At 32.8% G+C, this 19406-nt stretch overlaps 2 protein-coding genes across 6 annotated transcripts; one reads left to right on the forward strand and one right to left on the reverse strand.

The window, feature by feature from the left end:
* Positions 1-1355: 1355 nt before the first annotated feature.
* LOC107897919 (LOB domain-containing protein 25) lies at positions 1356-3068 on the forward strand. Of its 2 annotated transcripts, none has more exons than XM_016823528.2 (2): positions 1356-1731; positions 2286-3068. In XM_016823528.2, exon 2 carries the CDS (start codon positions 2301-2303, stop codon positions 2820-2822), a length of 522 nt encoding a protein of 173 aa, XP_016679017.1. In that variant the 5' UTR covers positions 1356-1731; positions 2286-2300; the 3' UTR covers positions 2823-3068. The 2 variants fall into 2 exon arrangements, with proteins under 2 accessions (XP_016679017.1, XP_016679016.1); XM_016823527.2 differs by having other exon boundaries at positions 1401-1731; positions 2291-3068.
* Positions 3069-5780: 2712 nt separating this feature from the next.
* LOC107897918 (zinc finger CCCH domain-containing protein 41) lies at positions 5781-12693 on the reverse strand. 4 transcript variants are annotated; one of them, XM_016823526.2, is made up of 6 exons: positions 12287-12671; positions 10738-11633; positions 8774-9994; positions 8066-8416; positions 7076-7573; positions 5781-6566 (listed from the first exon to the last, which is right to left on the reverse strand). In XM_016823526.2, the coding sequence occupies exons 2-5, from the start codon at positions 11521-11523 to the stop codon at positions 7109-7111; spliced, it is 2823 nt and encodes a 940-aa protein (XP_016679015.2). In that variant the 5' UTR covers positions 11524-11633; positions 12287-12671; the 3' UTR covers positions 5781-6566; positions 7076-7108. The 4 variants fall into 4 exon arrangements, with proteins under 4 accessions (XP_016679015.2, XP_016679014.2, XP_016679011.2 ...); XM_016823525.2 differs by lacking the exon at positions 5781-6566 and adding an exon at positions 6787-6996; XM_016823522.2 differs by lacking the exon at positions 5781-6566 and having other exon boundaries at positions 6787-7573; positions 12287-12693.
* Between the last annotated feature and the right edge of the window lie 6713 nt (positions 12694-19406).

Genomic DNA, 19406 nt, shown 5'->3' on the forward strand with positions numbered 1-19406 from the left:
ATGAAGGGTAATAGTACTGTACAAGCTCATTATCAATGAATTTCAATAATGGAAGTTAAACAGTACCAGTTTCAGTCCTTCATTTCTAATAGTTTAACTCAATGATGCAACTTACAATTACCCAACAGATCACAGTTTCGGAGAGCTCAAATTATATATTCTGTCTTACCAATCATCAACATACTCCTTTTGTTTATTTATATATTTTATAATCCTATTTAACATGCTTTAATTGGATTCTAAATGCTATCCTTTTCCAGTACTTTTTCACTGTGCCAACTATAGCTTTGATAGAACTTATAGGCTTGGAGTGGATATCGATCTCATTGACCCAACTTATATAATACTACACTCTTCCTATATGGAATTTAATTCATCATATAATCATTATGTATAAATACACCAACTTGCAATTTTTATATTATATATTGAAAATTCGAAATTAATAGTAAAGTGTGAGAACTGATGTGGATACACTTATTAGTATATTAGTAAGTAAACACATAAAGAATGAAAAACTAAGACTCGAACACAAAAAGTTATCAACATAATCAAATTTAACCTATGTTTACAAAGCTCCACTTAAAAGATTATTTATTTAAACACGACTTTTTACAGATCTTTGCTTTCTGACTATTGTATCAGAGCTAACCAAAGAAATGCCCACCTTTCTACTGAATGTATAAAATTATGACACAAATTTTATTTATTTAAATCAAATTGTTGGCTCAATCTCTTTACCTCACCTAAGACTACACCACCTGTAGATAGGATTATAAGACTTTGGCTTTAAGCAGAGACAGGAGGAATACTTGTTGATTCTGATGGTATGAATTAATCAGTATAAATTATGCTACCGAAATAAATGGTTAGTCAAAATGATCAAAATAAAGCAGAGTTGATCATAGACGTACAACAATAGTGTCTGATCAAATGACAAGGAATGCATAATCGAAAAGAATCTGGAGCACGTGGCTGATTAAGTGTTGATTGGATGATTAGTTGACAATTACAAGTATAAACATTTATGTTTCTCTTTTACCAAAAAAGACATTCATGCTTTTTGCTATATGACAATTAATAATCGTGATCACAAGCTCCTTTTTCTTTTTTCTTTTTTTTTGCTTAACTATAATTACATATAATTATACATCCAAGAAAAGAATTATGCAGATTGTTTAGCTACGTTTCTGATATGCTATTTGTCTTTTTTATTTTACACCTAAAAGTTTGTTCTTCTTCTTTCTTTCTTTTTCAATATTCAAATTTCAAGGTGATTTTCACCGGTTTCTTGAAACAGTGGTATGATATAATTATTGTAAGTGCAGACAGTGTCATAGTCATCCTTTTGTATCCCCATTTATTACCCCCCCCCCTTTGTCTTTGTCTTTTGCTTTTTTTTTCTAAAATAATAATAATTTAGTTATTTATTTTCTTCCTTTGTGTTTCAGGATCACTGCAAGATCCTCTTAATTCCCTCTCTCTTTGCTTCCATACCTTCCTTACCTTTTGTCACTGAATTTTTGCAGGCCCCGTCCTCCCACCCCATCCCTGTTCTTCAACTAATAGGGTTTTCTCTTTATAAACACCCACATTCCACTCTCATACATATATTAATAATATAACCCTAAGTGAATTTTTCATCTTTCTGTTGCTGCATAGTCTTCCTCATTGGGACAAAATAGATCATTTATCAAAGGGTTTACAGGAACCTACTCAAGGGGAATAAAGGTATACCTACACCTCTCTCTATATGCGTGTGTGTGTGTGTTTACACACATAGATAATATTTGTAGCATGAAAAGGATATACTATGGTCGAATCTTTTGGAAATTTTTGTGGCCTTTAAGCATGGGATATATGGGAGGGTTTTGGTTCAATTTTATGCAATTGTCTCTGCATGCTAATGTAATATGTTATATATGTTTTCCTCTTTTTTTCCCTGAATTTTGTCTTTGTTTTTCACTTTTGGTTTTTTTTTTTTTTGGCTACAGTTTAAGCTGAAATTTTCTGACAGTAGTCTTTAAATTCAAAGAAAGCTGTTTGGCTGGCAGGTCAGGAAAAAAAAGCAAAAATTGTTTTTAAGAAAACCGCAGAGAGTGTTTTTTTTTTTTTCCTTAAGCAATTTCTCATGGAATCTCGATGATACCTAACCTAGTGGTTTTTTTCTCCACCAAGTCTTGATAATATTGAATTAGAAGCAAACCCTTTTTCTTCACAGTTGAAAGTAAGTGAACCATTAGAATTTAGTTAGAGTTAGATGCATTAAAATTGTTGGTTGGCAGTGCAGATCAAAGAAAATGGCATCTTCAAGCTATTCAAACCCACCATGTGCAGCCTGCAAATGTTTGAGAAGGAAATGCATGCCAGATTGTATATTTGCACCCTATTTCCCACCAGAAGAGCCTCAAAAATTCATCAACGTTCACAAGATATTCGGTGCAAGCAATGTTAGCAAATTGCTAAATGATGTGCCGCCCCATCAAAGGGAAGATGCAGTCAACTCCCTCGCCTATGAAGCTGAGGCAAGGATGAAAGATCCTGTTTATGGCTGCGTTGGAGCCATTTCGGTCCTTCAAAGACAAGTTATGAGACTCCAAAAGGAATTGGATGCAACAAATGCTGATATAATCCGCTATGCCTACAACGAAATGCCACAGCCGCCGCAGCCACCAGCAGCATCCCAGTATGGAGGAAGGAGAACAGCCGCCGGGCATGGCAGCTCTGGGGGTGGTTCTTTCGATCAAAATTCTGGGTTTTATTATCCTTCTCAGTGGAATAACAATGACCCTAGTGGAGACAATGAGAGTGGAAGCATGTGAGAGTTTGTTAATTGATTAATATTAGTATATCATGTCATTAATTAATAAGCACATCAAGATTTGATATATGTAATATATATATATATAGGTTGGGATTGGAAGAGCTCCTATTTGGCTGGCTCTAGGGTTTTCTCTAGTTATGGAACTTGACAAAGGGACCATACATGGATACTTTTTATGATATGCAAATTACGTCTCATGGAATGTAATTGTTAGTGTCTTGTGCAAAGTAATTTCGATATTTGATATGTGGCTATTCTTTCTGTTTGAGCTTTTTTACTCATATGTTCAATGTATGCATACATTTTATTTTTATTTTTTTATGTATTTCAAAGTTGAATATATGTAGGATATGAATACTCCAAAAATAGAAATAAAAATAAAAAGCTAGACTATAGTATGCCTGTTTTGTTGCCCTAATTAACAATCATTTTATCATATCCTGTACTAATATATATGATCCCACCAATCTTCCATAGCTTCGTATTTTGTTTATATATAAGTTTATGTTATTAGCAAATGCATATTCCTTTTTATGTTCTCAAACATCATTTTTTGCTTCATTTCCTGTTGAATTCAATTTCTACAATCAGATTTTATTTTCTTGCTTATGGCAAATCATATACTTCCCAACCATAAAATATTTTTCTTAATCAATCTGTATATAATATATATATTCGGATTGATTACATCCGAATAATAAGTTTAAGTAATAAATATGATTATTTACACTGTTAAACTTATAAATGTGACATTTTAAAAATTAAAAAAAATGGTATAAGAATAATTTATGCTATATTTGAAGCTATATGAGAATTCTCAAATTTAAGCAAGCAAGAGCATATAGGCATAGAAGCTAAGTGTGAAGAAAGGGAAAAAGGAAAAGGAAAAGCTTGTATATCATATATTAATTAAAAGCTTTATTAAACGCACGCCAAACTCTCAAGCCTTGATTTTTCCATAAACGGATAGTAAAATAGTAAGACTGTAAATTTGTTGACTTCCTCCGACCAATAATTTAAAACAAAAAAAAAAGTAATGTAAAATTCCCCCACACAGTCATTATCTGAAACAGTGAGAAGGTACAGGTACCTAGCTTTGTAGGAAGAATAAAAGGGGGTTGTTTGCCCATGTGGAAGGTACGTGCTCCAACAGAATATTAAATTGCATGTAAGATGTTTCTTTAAGTCTGATTTTTATTTTCTCAAATTTGTGGCTTTTATTTTTCACATTTTCAAATCATCCATGTTTAGACCCCTCAATCAACAAATTTTACTGCTGATTCACATGTTGTGGAAGTTATAAATAGCCACCCATTATCATTATTTTACTTTTTAAATTAAACAGATTCTCTTCCTTCATTCTTTCTGGGAAGTTAATTAACCATAATATCCTAATCATCAATTATATCTTATCCAATCAATTTAAAACTCAAATTTTAATATCTGCAATCTGTTTACTATTTAAATCTACTTAAGGCTCTTTTGGTTTGAGATGAGTTGCAATAGTTTTTAGTTCCTAGAAAATGAAAGGCAAAATTTTGGATTCTGAAATTCTCTCCCATGTTTAAGACAATGATTGAGTTTTATAATGAAAAAAAATAAAAGAATAAGATGATATATGAAGAAGATGAGAGCTCCCTTGGAGGGATTAGCACATGTGGCCTTATGCTTGATCCCCAACATTACTTATTGGCTGGTCTGCAAGTATTTGACATAGTGGACTAACTTGTACTTATATTAACCGATCTCATAAATATTTGACAATTAACAAATTATTAGTGTAAGAAAATTAAACTCCAAATTTCATATGATAAAATGCCTCAATTAAGTTACTAAAGGGTTATGGGGGAAGATGTGGCCTTCTACTCAAATCACATCTTCTTTTTTAAGAAGAAAAGCGGGTGGTTTGTGTTACTTAACTTCTATCTTTTATCATTTTTTTATTTTTTTTCATTTCTGAATCTAACATTAATAGATATACCGAATATGGAGAATAAGTCATTGAGTTTACTTAATAGATAACTTAAAGAAATCAAAAACAAAATAAATAAAATTTTAAATAACCAGTGTCTTGGATATTAGTTAGTTATTATATTAGTTTTATTGTATGTATAATATTATTTTTACTAAAGTCAAAAAATAATGCACTAATTGGACACTAATTTTAACATTTCATAAAATAAAAACTCATTTTTTATATTTTCTAAATTACGCATAAAACTAATTAAATTGAAAAATTTAAGCGTTTAAGTATAATTCAAACTCCTGACTAACAGTATCAACCAAATTGATAAATCTATCGGTTCATAAAATTAAAACTTAAATATATATTCTATAAGTAATCAAACTAAACTATCTTAGTAAAAAAAAGAGTTTACATACATCCATATATCATCATTTTCCATGAACTGAAAGTAGAATTTCAATAATGAACTGAATTTTGGTAAACTAAAACATTTTTAAACATCACTAGTTATGGTATAAGATGAGATATAATAATCCGATCACTAGTAACAGTATAATAGTATAAGATAATCAGCAGTAATATAAGATGTGTGGGTGTGGGTTGAGTTCTTTGAATACTGCTTCAGCTAAGGTTTGGTTTTATATATATGGATAGTTGTTTTTATTTAAATTCCATATTTTGATACAAAGGAAGTAATAAAATTGGCTTAAAAATGATGATATGAGGGAAGTTAGTAATTAATTTTGATTGAGATGGGAAAGTGGTGTAGTTGGGATGGAAAAGGGAAAGCATGGAACAAAGAAAAGCAGGGTGAGAAAAGAGTGGGGGGCGGAATATTTGGGGTTTTTGATGAAAGGGGAAACTCGAAAGATCCTCTGTCTTTGAATGACATGCAAAGCAAGGAGGCAAGCCAGCGTAAACTCGGAAAAAAAGGCTATATATAATATATACTAATATAAAAAGAAAAGGTTGATTGAGTGATGCAGCTTATTCAGGCCATAAGGGTCCTCTATTTCTTCCACACCCAGTACTTTCACTAGTTCAAACATCTTTCGTTTTCAACTTGGCATTTTTGCAAGGGCCACCACACAACCGCCCAAGTCGGGGAAAAAACACACAAAAAGAGGATCAGAACTGACCCAACACCTCCAAAACCAAAGACACCTCTATTCCAATTTTACTAATGCGGTGTTTTTCTTTTCTTTTCTTTTTATCTGATTGATTGATTGATTAGACGTTGCTTTCTATGGGGCAATTGAGGTTGGGTGTCCAATGCTCCTTCTTGCGCTGCTGGTAGTCTTCTCATGAATTTGCGTTCAAATAAAAGTTTTAATGAATGATAAATATAATACATATATAAGAGGCTATACTCAGTGTGTTTTGAAGTTTGAGGATAGAACCAACAAATTATTCACACGTGAAAGGTTAGGTCATTGCACATGTATACCCCTCCCCCCCCCCCCCTTTGTTTTGTTTAACCTTTTTTCAAGTCGACCGGTCCAGTCCCTACCAAAGGCCATTGGGATTCTCATTCGACAATTCCCCGTCGGCTTCGGGTTGGTGGGTGCGATAGCGTTGTTAAGGGGTCCAGCACCCGCACGTTCGCTCCTCTCTGCTCTACTATTTCTCGTTTTAGTTTTTTTTTTTTTTTTCATGTATATTTTTAGCCCCAGGAATTGCTATTTTATTTACCGTCCACACACATTTCGTGGATAGGTGACGACTATAACAGATATCTAAGATTGGATCACCCGCCCCACTTGAATATGACTTAACCTGAAATACATACATTTCAACTTTAAAATTTTAATTATAAAAACATATAATTTTTACTACCTTTCGAAGCAATTGGCGAATGTTATCTTCCTATTTAATATGTTATCCAAATATATCATTAATCAAAAATCAACGCTTCGTTATTAGAATTAAAACAGTCCAATAGGTCACCATCTACAGATGTAAACTCAAGCATCAATTCTGCAAATCGAATATAATGTAAAACTGAAATGGGAATCAGGTCCCAAAGATTTTTCATATAAAAATTTCAAAGTAATCTCAACAGAAATGTTTTCTTTTTTACTTTAATCCCTTTTAGTCCTACAAAAACTAATCTCCAAAGACCATACAATGAATTTGCTAGTGGCAATTAAAGATCAGAAAATTCCTTTTTTTTAAACCCATGTCCCAAAGCATCAAACTAGATATACTGGGTAAAGAAAAGAAGAAATTTCAGTAATTGAGAATGCGAGATTGAAAACTAGAGATCAATAGATTGAACATTTTACCTCACTGTACAGATCCGAAAACAGCTCCAGTCCTTAACATGCGTCGCCTTTAGGTGACTCTTTCATGCAAGACGATGGGGATGAGCTATGCTCTGAAACTTCAGGCAATGCCATATTCTCCACAAAACTCTCGCCTTCTGAATTCTTAGATTCCTTATCACCTGAAGCAATGACTTCCAGGGAGACGCTGCATTCTAATTCTCCTTCTGTCTGGACACCAGCTTCTAAAGTCCCCTTCGGTGTAGAAGATGAAGTTTCTTTGCTACTAGGGTCATTGCTAGAATTGCTAGATTTCAACCATGTAAATTGCAAATTATTGCCCTGCCAGCATTTACCATTTACGTATGCCCTTTCAGCTGACCGGCGTGTGCCATAAGTTATAACAATGGAGCAATTATTCATTGCTTCTGATCCCATATCATTATCATTTTCCACATCTTCTATCTCCACGGCAGAAAGATCACCATATTGTAAGAAGTGCTCCTTCAGAACATCAACCTAATTGACAGACACAGAAAAGCCAATTGAGTATATGACATTGACTCATAAGACCTTTGTATTTTGATAGAGAGGACAGACATGTGCCTAGCATTTTAGGTAAATTTGAAAGCCAAGAACAGCCCCTCAAAAAGAGCCATATTCCAACAATATGCCCAAGGGACAAGAATGTTTGCGTAGAGAAGATAGATACAAATATATATCAATTCTCAATATCATGTAAATAGCACAAAAATACATTAGATGACACATTATTGTGTTCTAGATCATAAAGCTCTCTATTCACTATCACATGCCTTATGCTATGCCTTTCACCCTTGGAATGATTCATCATTGAAATAACAAGACATGCTAAGAAGACCCATTGTTTGTGAAATGTGCTTCTTTTACCTTTTTCTCAAAATGGAATAAAAGAATAATCAGGTAAAATCCATCCTCATAGAAAGACGGAGCAAATACAATTTTCTCAGAGGAAAAGAGAGAGTGACTCACATCTGCAAAACCAGAAGGCAAAGGTGGAATAACTCTAAAAGCAGTAGGCCGGTTGTCTAATTTGTATTTATTCATCAAGAATGGATACCCAGTAGGTGCTGATGGACGAGATTGCTGCTTTGAGCTCTTAGACTCCTGCAATGACATAGTGGCATTTGATGTTGGACCATGAGACCCAACATTCTCTGTTGATTTGTTTTTATCTGTCATCCCTACAGTGCATGGTATTGTTGTAGGTGCACCAGGTTCAGACAAACTTGGAGTTGAAGCTTTTGCAGGATCAGCTGCAATTCCCACCTTTTGCTTCTTAGCAGCTTGCTCAGTTGGTAGATCACCTTTGACACCAGAAGACTGCAAAAGGTTACCAAAAATGTTAAACCAGTGGTGGATAATACCCAACATTTATATCTAAAAACCCTCAGGTTCTGTTTTCATGACATCACCATTCTCACTCAACTCGTTTAGCATATGCATGTAGTCAAAGTACTGGTAAATAAAGGCATGCATCTCTGACAATGCCCAACACCACCAGTAAAGTTTTTCAGGAATTAGCCACAGTTCTACAGCAGTCTGGCTGATTAAAAAATACACTGAAAACATGCAATTGCTGAAACGATTGCTACATGTAACAGTTATTAGCACATGTAAAATTACTGAAGAAGCAGATATTAGGATTATGGTACGCAAGAGTAAAGAAGTTCCCAATACTTGTTTTTGAAGTTTGTCCAACTGGCGCCTGAAGTCATTCCGCTTCTGCTCCAGCGTTTCCTGCTTCTTGCGTAGTTCCTCTTTCATCTGCTCTAGAGTTTCTAACTTTTTCTGCAATGGAAGTTGAACCTTGGGACCATTAACACCAGATGGTTTAGGGGAATTCACAGAAGGTACAGCAGCACCGTGGACAGCATTGCTCTTCTGAGCAATAGGTTGAAGGTTATCCTTCCCTCCTCTATTAACAACAGGCTGCGCTGGAATAACAAAAACCGTTGGACCGCGTGAAGTTACTGTTACACTGCTTCCACTGTTTATGCCATCATCAGGTACACTATCCCGATTAGCCCACCAGAGCTTAATAAAGCGATTACCCATAACAGCATCAGGAGCCTTCAGAGCAGCTTCAGCCTCTTCCCTCCTTGAAAACTGGACAAAGGCCCGTTCACTATTTTTCGGAATATAAATGTCAATAACCTCTCCAAACTTACGAAAATGAGAAAGAAGAGCCTCTCTTTTGTTACTTTTCAGGGGAATCCCGTTGACAAACAGTGTACGAAGTGCCTTCTGAGTTGGTTTTCGGCTATTATGCATACTATCAGTCTGCGATTTGAATGATGTATCCATAAATTTGGAGCCATCATCCTCAGTGCTGATCCGCTTTACCTGACAGGAAGTGCCTTGAGAGCTGGGAAACGCTTCTTGGTCTTCTTTGGTTTCATTCTCAGGATAGGCGGACTGTGCGAGATCAATTTTCTCTTTTGTGTCTGTTCTACTTCCTGGGCTACCAATTCTACCCCAAACAGACAAACTTGTGCCCTGTGACCCAATGCTTCTACTTGCCAATTCATTATCAGCGTTATCATGTAACCTTCCATGATGGCGATCAGAGATATCACCACTTACAAAGGGTTCTGCTTCATCAATCTTGGGTGAATGTAGTCCTGAGACTGCAGTTGATGCTTCTGGGCCATTGTTATTCCACAAGGGTTGATCAGGATCATATAGATCAGCAACACTTGCACTAGTAGAGCCAGCGTATGCACCATTCAAACCCAAGGCATCATCAGTCATTCCAGACTTGCTACTTTTGCTATGTATACCCTTGCTGTTCATCAAAGTGGTTGGAGGAACACTTGAAGGTACAGGTCTAGGTGCAGCAGGTGTTGCCAATAGTTGTGCACTTGGAACTGTAACAGGAAGGTTAAACTGTGACAGACTCTGCAAATCAGAAAAGAAGTTACTATTAACTTGAATATATGACACTATAAAAGAAAAATTCGGGGGGGGGGGGGAGCCAGTCCACCAGTCAATATAGATCATGGATAAAATATCAACGATGTGAGAAAAGTCTAATCATAGAGATCGTTATTCATGTAGTACATTAGTCAATACTTAAAGCAGAGAATTTATGTATAAACATAATTTTTCTTCTTTTTTTTTTTTTTAAGTAACCCCATACCATCCAGGGGCTTCCCTTCAAGAAGATACTTAAGGATTTGTGTAAGCAAGTAATCTGGCAAGCATGTTACTTTTGTTGATTATGGAATGGTTGAAAGTAAAAAGGGTATCAGTAAACGTAGCAGGGAAAGAAAGGATAGCAGCAAATGAATTCATTAGACAGTAGCGTGAGAATTTAACCTGTATCTGGTAGTACTATAATATTTAGAGTAGAAATATAACAGCAAGGATTTGGTAAATGAACTCAATGCAACAACAATTTAACCCATCTATGGTAGTACTGAAGCATTTTGATGCAGCTAGATTGCCACCAAGCATTTAAAGGGTGATATTAACAGTGAAAATAATTTTTAGCACATAGTTCATCCTACACATTGTTTTGGTAGCTAGAGGAGATAAACCAGATGCACATGGCACGATTTTCTTTATCAATTTCGTAAAATCTCGGGAAAGGCTATAAGCCAAAATGTCTGAATCAAGATAGAAAATAGCAAATTGAATACCTGAACATCTTCAATAACAATACGATTGACACCATGCTCCATTGGGCACATGTCTCCTCTTAGACAAAATCCACGCTCTTCAAAGTCTCTGCAACGTTGGCGAGGAATGCCCATATTCAATGAAGAATTCATAGGTGGCCTCAGCACCCCTGGTAAACCAATAGGATAGAGTGTATCTAGGCCACCATTTGGTATTCCAGGCATCATCCCAAAGGCACCCCATGATGGGCTTTGCGCATTTGAAACATTAGGCAATCCCCTTCCTGCAAAGAGACTTGGAGCAACAGATCCAGGATGAACCATTTGAGAAGCAATATCAATTGAATTGAACCTAGAATCACGTTGATTCCAAGAAGAGTTATCCCTTCCTCTACCCCTACCAGGACCAGAATCTCCACTAAATGGTTGGTTTGACCTAACTCTCTGGTTCACATCCACATGTCCTCGGGGTAGTGAAACTAATCCAGGGCGTCTTCTATCAAACTTCGATGTCAAGTCTTTGTCTAGAGGCAAACTGTTATTACTTTTCCAGGTTTCACCTGCTTGAGATTCATTTTCTCTGAAAGGTTGCCCATTTTCAAAAAATTTATTGCGTTTTCTGTATGACTTTGTAAAAGCCGGATCCATAGAATCTGCCTCTAATGATTGAGAACGTGTCTCTCGCCTACGGTGCTTATGGTTGCGATCATCATCATCCTCATCACTGACTTCCTTTTCCTCAGGATCGCTAATACAACCAGGAGGAGAAAGACCACCAAGCTTAGGAGATGAAACTTTCAGCTCCATTGGATCCTTCTGAATAAATAATAAACCCAAATACTTTTATAGCTTGCAGAGTTCCAAACTCTAACCAAATGCAGCAGTCAAACAAGTTGAGACGCAATTAGAAGGAAAACCTATGAATAGGGAAAAGTGTTAAGGTCCAATCAAATGGTTAAAAAAAATTGAAATTTGATGAGGTTTTCATGCTCCACAAACTCGTATCAAATTAATCTTACAGTAAATAATAGCAAAACAGCTATGAAATGCCTTTTCTCACTCAAGATGCTTCAAGGTTATAGTATTAACATATACAATAACTTAAACAAAATAATGAACCACCTATCACCCTCAAGCTTTCCACGATCTTAAAAGTAACTTACAATATTCGACACACCAACAAAAACTAAATCGGATGTAACAACATCAATTTGAACACAAATATCATTGCCCGATAATTGATATACAGAAATTGTGCACCAAACGTTTATTTAATGGCACAAAAGTTCCAATATAACTAAGTTCTTTGCTACAGGCTTCAGAGAAACAAGTTCAATAAAAATCTCCCAACTGCTTAAAACCGTATTTTGCACTTAAAACTATATTAAAACTAATAACGACGAAAATATTAGGTTCGAATTCAGTCGATAGATAAATTAAAGAAATTTTCAGTAAATCCAATTAGATAGATAAATTCTCTAATTAAATTGTAAAAAAATCAGCTAGGTTTCGCAAGAAAAAGATATATAAAAAAGGCCAAACACTAGTGAGCTAAAAGAAAAGAACTTACAGAATATTCTAGAATAACAGAACGGGCAATGTCTAAGGAGCTATTATCCGATTCCAAATTGAACCCGAACTAACGTGGTAACGTGGAAATGAGAGTGAAGGTAATTAAATAGGCGATGGAGGGGTATTTCGGGAAGAAGAAAAATCAAGTCGTAGAGAAGAAGGGAAACCGGTGAAGGACAGGATCGTAATAGAGTTACAATCGAGGGTTTATGAGAGTATTTTGGAGGGTTTGAAGAATTTGAAGAAACTGTGAGAAAATTAAGAAAACTAGAAGGAAAAGAAAACGAGGTTTTAGAGAGAGGGAGAAAGGGAGATAGACGACGGAGTCTGAAAAATAGAGATACAAAATTTATTTGAGGAGAAAGAAATCGAGAAGAAAGAAAAGGATATTTTCGGTTTGTGCCCATATTTTTCTGTATCATACATGTGGCCCCCTTATTTTATAAATTTTAGGCTTAAATCCTTAAAATATTCATCTTAAAATAATTAAAAAAAATCAATTAAGCTTGCAATTAAAATTTGCAATTAATTGACACTTGAAATATAGCTTTTTGTCGAAGCTCATGACGAGCCGTTAACCTTTAACGAGCTCTTAAGTAATGACATGGCAGTTGATCCTTAATAATAATTAACCCTTAATAGCAATTAAGTATAACATGACAATTGTCATGAAAAAAAACAATTTTATGATAGTTGACTTGACATTTAACTTCGAAAACATGTTGGCATAAAAAGCTTAAGAACGTTTTTTTTCTTAATTATTAGATATTATAAAATATTAGTAATGTGTTATAAAAATATAAAAAATTATAATTTTTTTAGAAATTATAGAAAAATTATAAACCTATTATAAAACTAAGAGAATTATAACAAGAGAGAATAGTAAAAAATGAAAAGATGATTCAACATTCATTTTGATATACAAAAAGCTTATATTTGTCTTATATGTATAGGGTCTCAATTATCGTAAGTTATAAAAAGAGAATTAAGGCACCATATAAATTCTTTAAGGGTTACAAGAGTTACAAGAGGATGAATTTGGGGGGAAGGTTACTCGAATATTATAAAAATAAAATAAAATATCAAAATGGGTTGTTGAAACAATTATGTATCAAAATGATACATTTAGATGGGTGGAGGGTGGTGCATAAGCGGCACCGCCCTCATTTTCTAACACAAATCAGCATAAAAAAATTTATTTTAATAGTGGAGGCTTGTAGATAGGCGACACCCAAGGTAAAATACGACCAAAATACATATACCTGACATGATGGGACAGCACAACCCAGTGATGGAGGACACACAAGAGGCGGCACTGGGGTGGCAAGCACAGCGATGGGACGGCTCAAAGCAGGGTTTTTGTTGTTATTGTGTGTATATGGACCTTATAATGGTCCCCAAGTTCATATTTGGCCAAAGAGTGAAGGAGAATAAAGAGAAGGAGAATAAGAGAAGAAAAAAGAAGGAGAAGGAGAGGGCGAGAAGGGAAGGGAAAAAGAAAGAAAAAAAGAAAAGGAGAATAGAGTGAGGGAAGGAGAAAGACAAGGGGAAAAAAAAGAAAAGGAAATGAGAGTTTGTTTTGTTGTTTAAGGAATATTAGGTATTTAAGAAAATATTTTTTTTTGTTATAAATTAATGGATTAATGTTAAAGTTGATTTAATTTATTTTTGTTGTTATTATTGTTGATTTAATTCGGATTTAATTTTTAATTTTATTTTTTAAGGTATTCTTTGGTTAAAAAGAGTTATTAAGGTATGTTTGTATTTATTTTATATTTTCATTCATTCTTAATTTATTTTTAATGCTTATTGAAGTAAAAAAGACTATTTATGTTATGTACAAAGAATGTTTTATTTTTTTATGTAATTTATTTGTTATGTGTGTTTTAGGTTGATTAGATATATTTTTTATGTAATTTATTTGGCATGTTATTTTGATTATTTTAATATTATTTTTTTATATTTTATGTAGGTAAAAGATGAGACCATTGATATGGAATTTGAAATTTATGAGATAAATTAAGAATTAGTTTATATGTTCTAGATTTTATAATTGAGAATAAGAGTTTATATTTTTAAATTTTATTTTATGTTATTTATAAATATTATAAATAAAATTTATTTTGAAGTTATATGCAAAAAAAAATTATATTTTTTAACAATAATTAAGTTGACATGTTATTATATATATTATATTTTAAACCAATACATTTTACTTATTATCATTTTAAAATAATAATAATAATTGTATTTATTATGTATAGTTTATTTTATGTTTTTGTTATTTTTTTATTGGCATGTTATTTTTAGTATTTTAATATCAATTTTTGTTTTTTTATGTAGGTAAAATATTAAACCATTAAGATAGAATTTGTGAATGGGACCATTGAGTTGGAGTTTGAGCTGGAATTTATAAGATGTGTTTATTTTGTTAATGTAGTATAGCAAAAAATATGATATAGACAAAACTGTTTGGTATTTTTTTGTAATTAAAAGCAATATATAAAATTTAGGTATTTTGATAAATATTTAAAATCCATCAAACTTTGAAATTAATAACCAAAATTTGTTTTGAAATTACAGGTATTGCAATGGCTCCATTGATTAAGAACGATTGTCACATATCAAACACAGTTAATAATATTGTAATATATTATTATTTGTTAATCACGGGTTTCCTTAAAAAAATATCTACGTAATTTACGAAAATAAATTATGTTATTGTAACTATTTTTTTGTAGTTTAATACTGTCAGGGCCCCTACCGTGCATTAAGGGGTCGGGTGAATGGTTTAGGATATTCCCCGGATGAACGAGTAATGTAACAACCCGTTTTTAGTCAAATCGGAATAGTGGTTTCAGAACTACAAATCTGAGGTCAAAATATTTATTTTATTATTATTTTAATGTTTATAGCATGATTGAATGATTTTGTGAAAGTTCCGTTCAGTAATTTTATCGTTTGAATGTTTAATTTGATAAAAAGGACTAAATCGCGTAAAGCGTAAAACTTGAGTTCTATTAGCTAAAGGTATCTAATAGCTATAGAACCTTAAATTTAAGGTCCTTATGTTGTAATTACACTATTATTAGTTAGAGTGGACAAATATGGATAAGTATTAAATGATTTTTATGTTATATGACAAAGGTTAAACTAGTAATTTATAAATAATGGTTAATAAAATAAAACAAAGCCAAAATTTGCTTCTTCTTTTTGCCATTGCCGAAAATACATGAACAAAAACACAACTTTAAGGGTTTGAAGCATTTGGTCACTTTGGAGCTTAATTGTAAGTCCATTTTTGCTTGGTTTTTAATGATTTCTATGTTTTTGTGATCGTTACATTTAATACTAGTTAGTTTAGGGACCATTTTGTAAAAATGTTAAATATTTTGAAAGTTTTCATTGATGAAAATATTTGCTCTTTGCTGTTTGATGATGAAATATGAAATCTTGTAATTAGATTTACATATTTTATAAAGTGATTTTGAGTAAAAATGCAAAATAGGGATTTATTTGTGAAAATGTGTGGTTAAATGTGTGAAAAGTTGATAAGTATGGGCTGCTATGGGCATTCTGGTAATTCAGCTATAATGGGTATTGAAGAAATTTCATGAATTTGTGATTTTGTGTAATAAGGACTAAATTGTAAAAATGTGAAAGTTTAAGAGTTAATGGTAAAATAGCTCAAATGTATATTTTGGATTGAATTGAATAAATAGAAGAATAAATAAGCTGATTTTGATTACTTATAGATCAAGAAAAGAGGAATTCGGACTTAGATTGGGGAAAAAGCAAAGTAATTGAATAGTCGGTCCGTTTCGTCATTTCTGTACACGAGGTAAGTTCGTATTGTCAAGGCCATCTTTAAATCGGGTTTTGGAAAATGGGAATCGACTTTAAAAAATGAAAACGGGAGTCGCCACCAATCTTTTTAGGTGTGATTGGATCACCTTTAAAACATTTTGTTTTAAAATCATTAGTTTTGGTCTACAAAATAAAAGAATGGGTCCGAGAGTCGGTTACGTACGAGGAAGGATTAGCACCCTCATAACGCCCAAAAATTGGTACCTAATTGATTATCAAAATGTCTTTAATGTCGGAAATTTAAAAATTTTGAAATACAATCCTCTTTTAATATTTTTTATTTTTGAAAATTAGAGTTTACTTGTATCAAATAAATTAAAATATTATATCCAATAAGTTAGGACACAATATTTTTAAGATATTTGACACAAAGTTAGCCCTTTTTTTGAAATCCCTATCTTGAAACGACAAAACGCCACATCTAGTAAGTTAGGACACAACGCTTTGAAATTCCAAAACAGTTGCTCGTATTTTGAAAATTTTTTAAAAACTTAGAAGGGTGCTTGACTATTCGAACTCAACGTGAAAAGTCACAACCCAATAAGTTAGGGCACTACTTTTCTCGAAGCTTCCAAACACCAAGCATTGCCTTTTTATTTTTGAAAACTTCAGAATCTTGTTTTTTAATTAATGCATGAGGAATTACATTATCATTATGGAATAGAATATTGCAATAATAAGTGAATAAAACATGCATTTAAACGATACAATGGCAATAATACAAAGATCATATACTAGATACATACATGCTTAAAATTACATAACATCATATATACAAAGATATACATAGCATATATTGAAGATGAATAAGCAAAACATACAAATATACATAATAATAATCAAAAAATGATGCATGGTACACAATTTAATATAAAAAAATAGTAATATAATATCAATGTACATGTTCATAAAATATAACATCAAATAATAATTATAAAATAACATTTAATACATAAATGATATATACAATATAAAAATATATAAAAGAATTAGTATATATAAAAATATAAAATAAAGTGAGTAATTGTTAACGAAATATACTTATAAAACAAATATGATATTTAATAATAATTTTAAAATAGTATTTAATATACAATATATAATATGTAATAACAAAAAATTTCACAAAAGAATAATAATTATATATAAAATAAAAATATATTGGTTTTAAAATATATATATAAAATAAAAAGTATGTAAAAGAATTTATAAGATAATTATATAATATATAAAAATATCAATTTAAAATGAAATAACACATAATAAATAAATAAATAAATAATATGTGAAATATGTATATAATATGAGTTACAAATATAATTTAATAATAATTTACAAATTTTAAAATTATGAATAATATAATGAATAATATAAAACATAAATAATATAACAGATAATATACTATATACATAACATATAATAAAAATAATAATAAGTAATATATAATAAAAATATAATAAATGTTATATAATAAAATATAATATAAATATATATAGGAAAATAATATATGATAAATAAAATTTTTATATAAATATATAAATAGTACTTTTAATAATAATATATGTATAGTTTTTTATAATAAATAAATTATATATATAAAAAAATAACAAAATTTAAAATAATAAAGAAAGGGCTAAAATTGAATAAAACTATAAGGCTAATTTGCAAAATAGTAAAAATTCTGGGCCTGATTTGCAAGAATTAAAAACGTCAAAGGACTCACTGGGCAATTTGCCCTAATCCTAAATGACGCCGTTTTCTGGATTTTATTTTAAAAATCACTTATGGGACCAAATCGAAACAAAATTAGAATATTAGGCCTAAATTAAGAAATAAAATAAGATCAAACTGAAAATTCAGAAAACACGGGAGGATCAATCGGGCAAATTGCCCATTTTCCAAAAACACGCGGATCCTCCCCAGGTCACGGGTCAACGCGCAGATCCTGTGCCTAGAAACGACGTCGTTTTATGCTTATCAGATTAAGCCAAAACGGTACCGTTTCAATTATGCTATATAAGTCAAACTTTTAGCTTTAAATTCATTTACAACCCGAGTTTAAAAAAAACTAAAATTCTCTCTGAAATGAGAGGGGAGAGAAAGAAATCTAGGCTCCGGTCTCCATCGAGCCGAGCCCCGGTCGTCGGCCTCACGCGCCCACGCGCCCAAGCGTTGTCGCCTACTCCTCCCCATACGGTGGTCGGAGGCCCAAAATCTCGATTTTCAACACGATTTCGACGGTAAATTTATTTTATTTTTCTGGTATTTGCATGCATGTAGAAAAGACGGAGAAAAATGAAACAAAGTAAGAGTATATCACCTCTTAAAGAAACTGCTTGAACCCTTTTTTATGAATAAGTATATGTATTTCTCTTTTCTAAAAAAAAATCGGATCCTTTACATTGTTTTGATTAGGGCTTTTATAGCCATTGTTGTTATTACATTTAGGGAAGAAATCTTTTTATCTCCTTCCATATTTGTTTTGTTTGCTGCGGTTCCTTTCCTTTTGCAGGTGCTTGCGAGAAATCCGGTTGTGACGACGGCTTGACGATGGTCTATCGGTGGCGTTGATCTCGGTGTGACTCGGGGCCTGGAATCGTGGCCTTGATGGAAGGTAGCTGGAATGACGGAAACCGAAGGGTCGTGAGGCTTGGTTTCTGGAACCTTCTGTTTGCGGCGCGAGGAAAAAGGGAGCTAGGGTTTCTAACCCTATCTGAAAGTCATTTGGGCCCCTGCTATTTGGGCCTTCAGGTTTGGGTCTGCTGTAAGTTTAGGTTAGGTTTGGGTTTGAAAGTTATTTGGGTTAAGGTTGTAACTGGTATAAGGTAATGGGTCTGCTGGGTAGTTCTGATTTTGGGCCTACTGTTTGGGCTTTGTAACCTGGACTTTTAATGGACTGTTAAATAAATATTTATTTATTTATTTCTTTTTGTTTTATCTAAGCTCGGTCAAATTTGGGCTGCTACAGCTGCCCCTCTTTGCTCATTGCTATGTAACAAGAATCAAGCAAAGACCCATAGAAAGACCAAATTTGACCGGTTCTATGGTCTTCAATCTGCTTCATGTAAACTTATGACTGTCCTGTTGATATCTTCGATCTGCTCTCCGTTGAATACAGAGACGCCAAATCTGTTTCTTCGATTTGTTCTCTGAAATACAGAGATGCCAAATCATCTTAGATTTGCTTCAGCGTAAGCACGTGAAAACCAAATCAGCTATGTCTTCGATTTGTTCCTTGTAAGCACAAGGAT

This window comes from Gossypium hirsutum, chromosome A05 (assembly GCF_007990345.1).
Source record: "Gossypium hirsutum isolate 1008001.06 chromosome A05, Gossypium_hirsutum_v2.1, whole genome shotgun sequence".
Taxonomy (NCBI): Eukaryota; Viridiplantae; Streptophyta; class Magnoliopsida; order Malvales; family Malvaceae; genus Gossypium; species Gossypium hirsutum.

Bases quoted from the DNA above. Each gene is read 5' to 3' on its own strand.
- LOC107897919 (XM_016823528.2), top strand. From the start codon at position 2,301: ATGGCATCTTCAAGCTATTCAAACCCACCATGTGCAGCCTGCAAATGT.
- LOC107897918 (XM_016823526.2), bottom strand. From the start codon at position 11,523: ATGGAGCTGAAAGTTTCATCTCCTAAGCTTGGTGGTCTTTCTCCTCCT. The intron at 9,995-10,737 runs GTATTCAATTTG...TCTGATTTGCAG, and splicing joins TTGTTATTGAAGATGTTCAG to AGTCTGTCACAGTTTAACCT. The intron at 7,574-8,065 runs GTGAGTCACTCT...TCTGTCAATTAG, and splicing joins TGCCTTCTGGTTTTGCAGAT to GTTGATGTTCTGAAGGAGCA.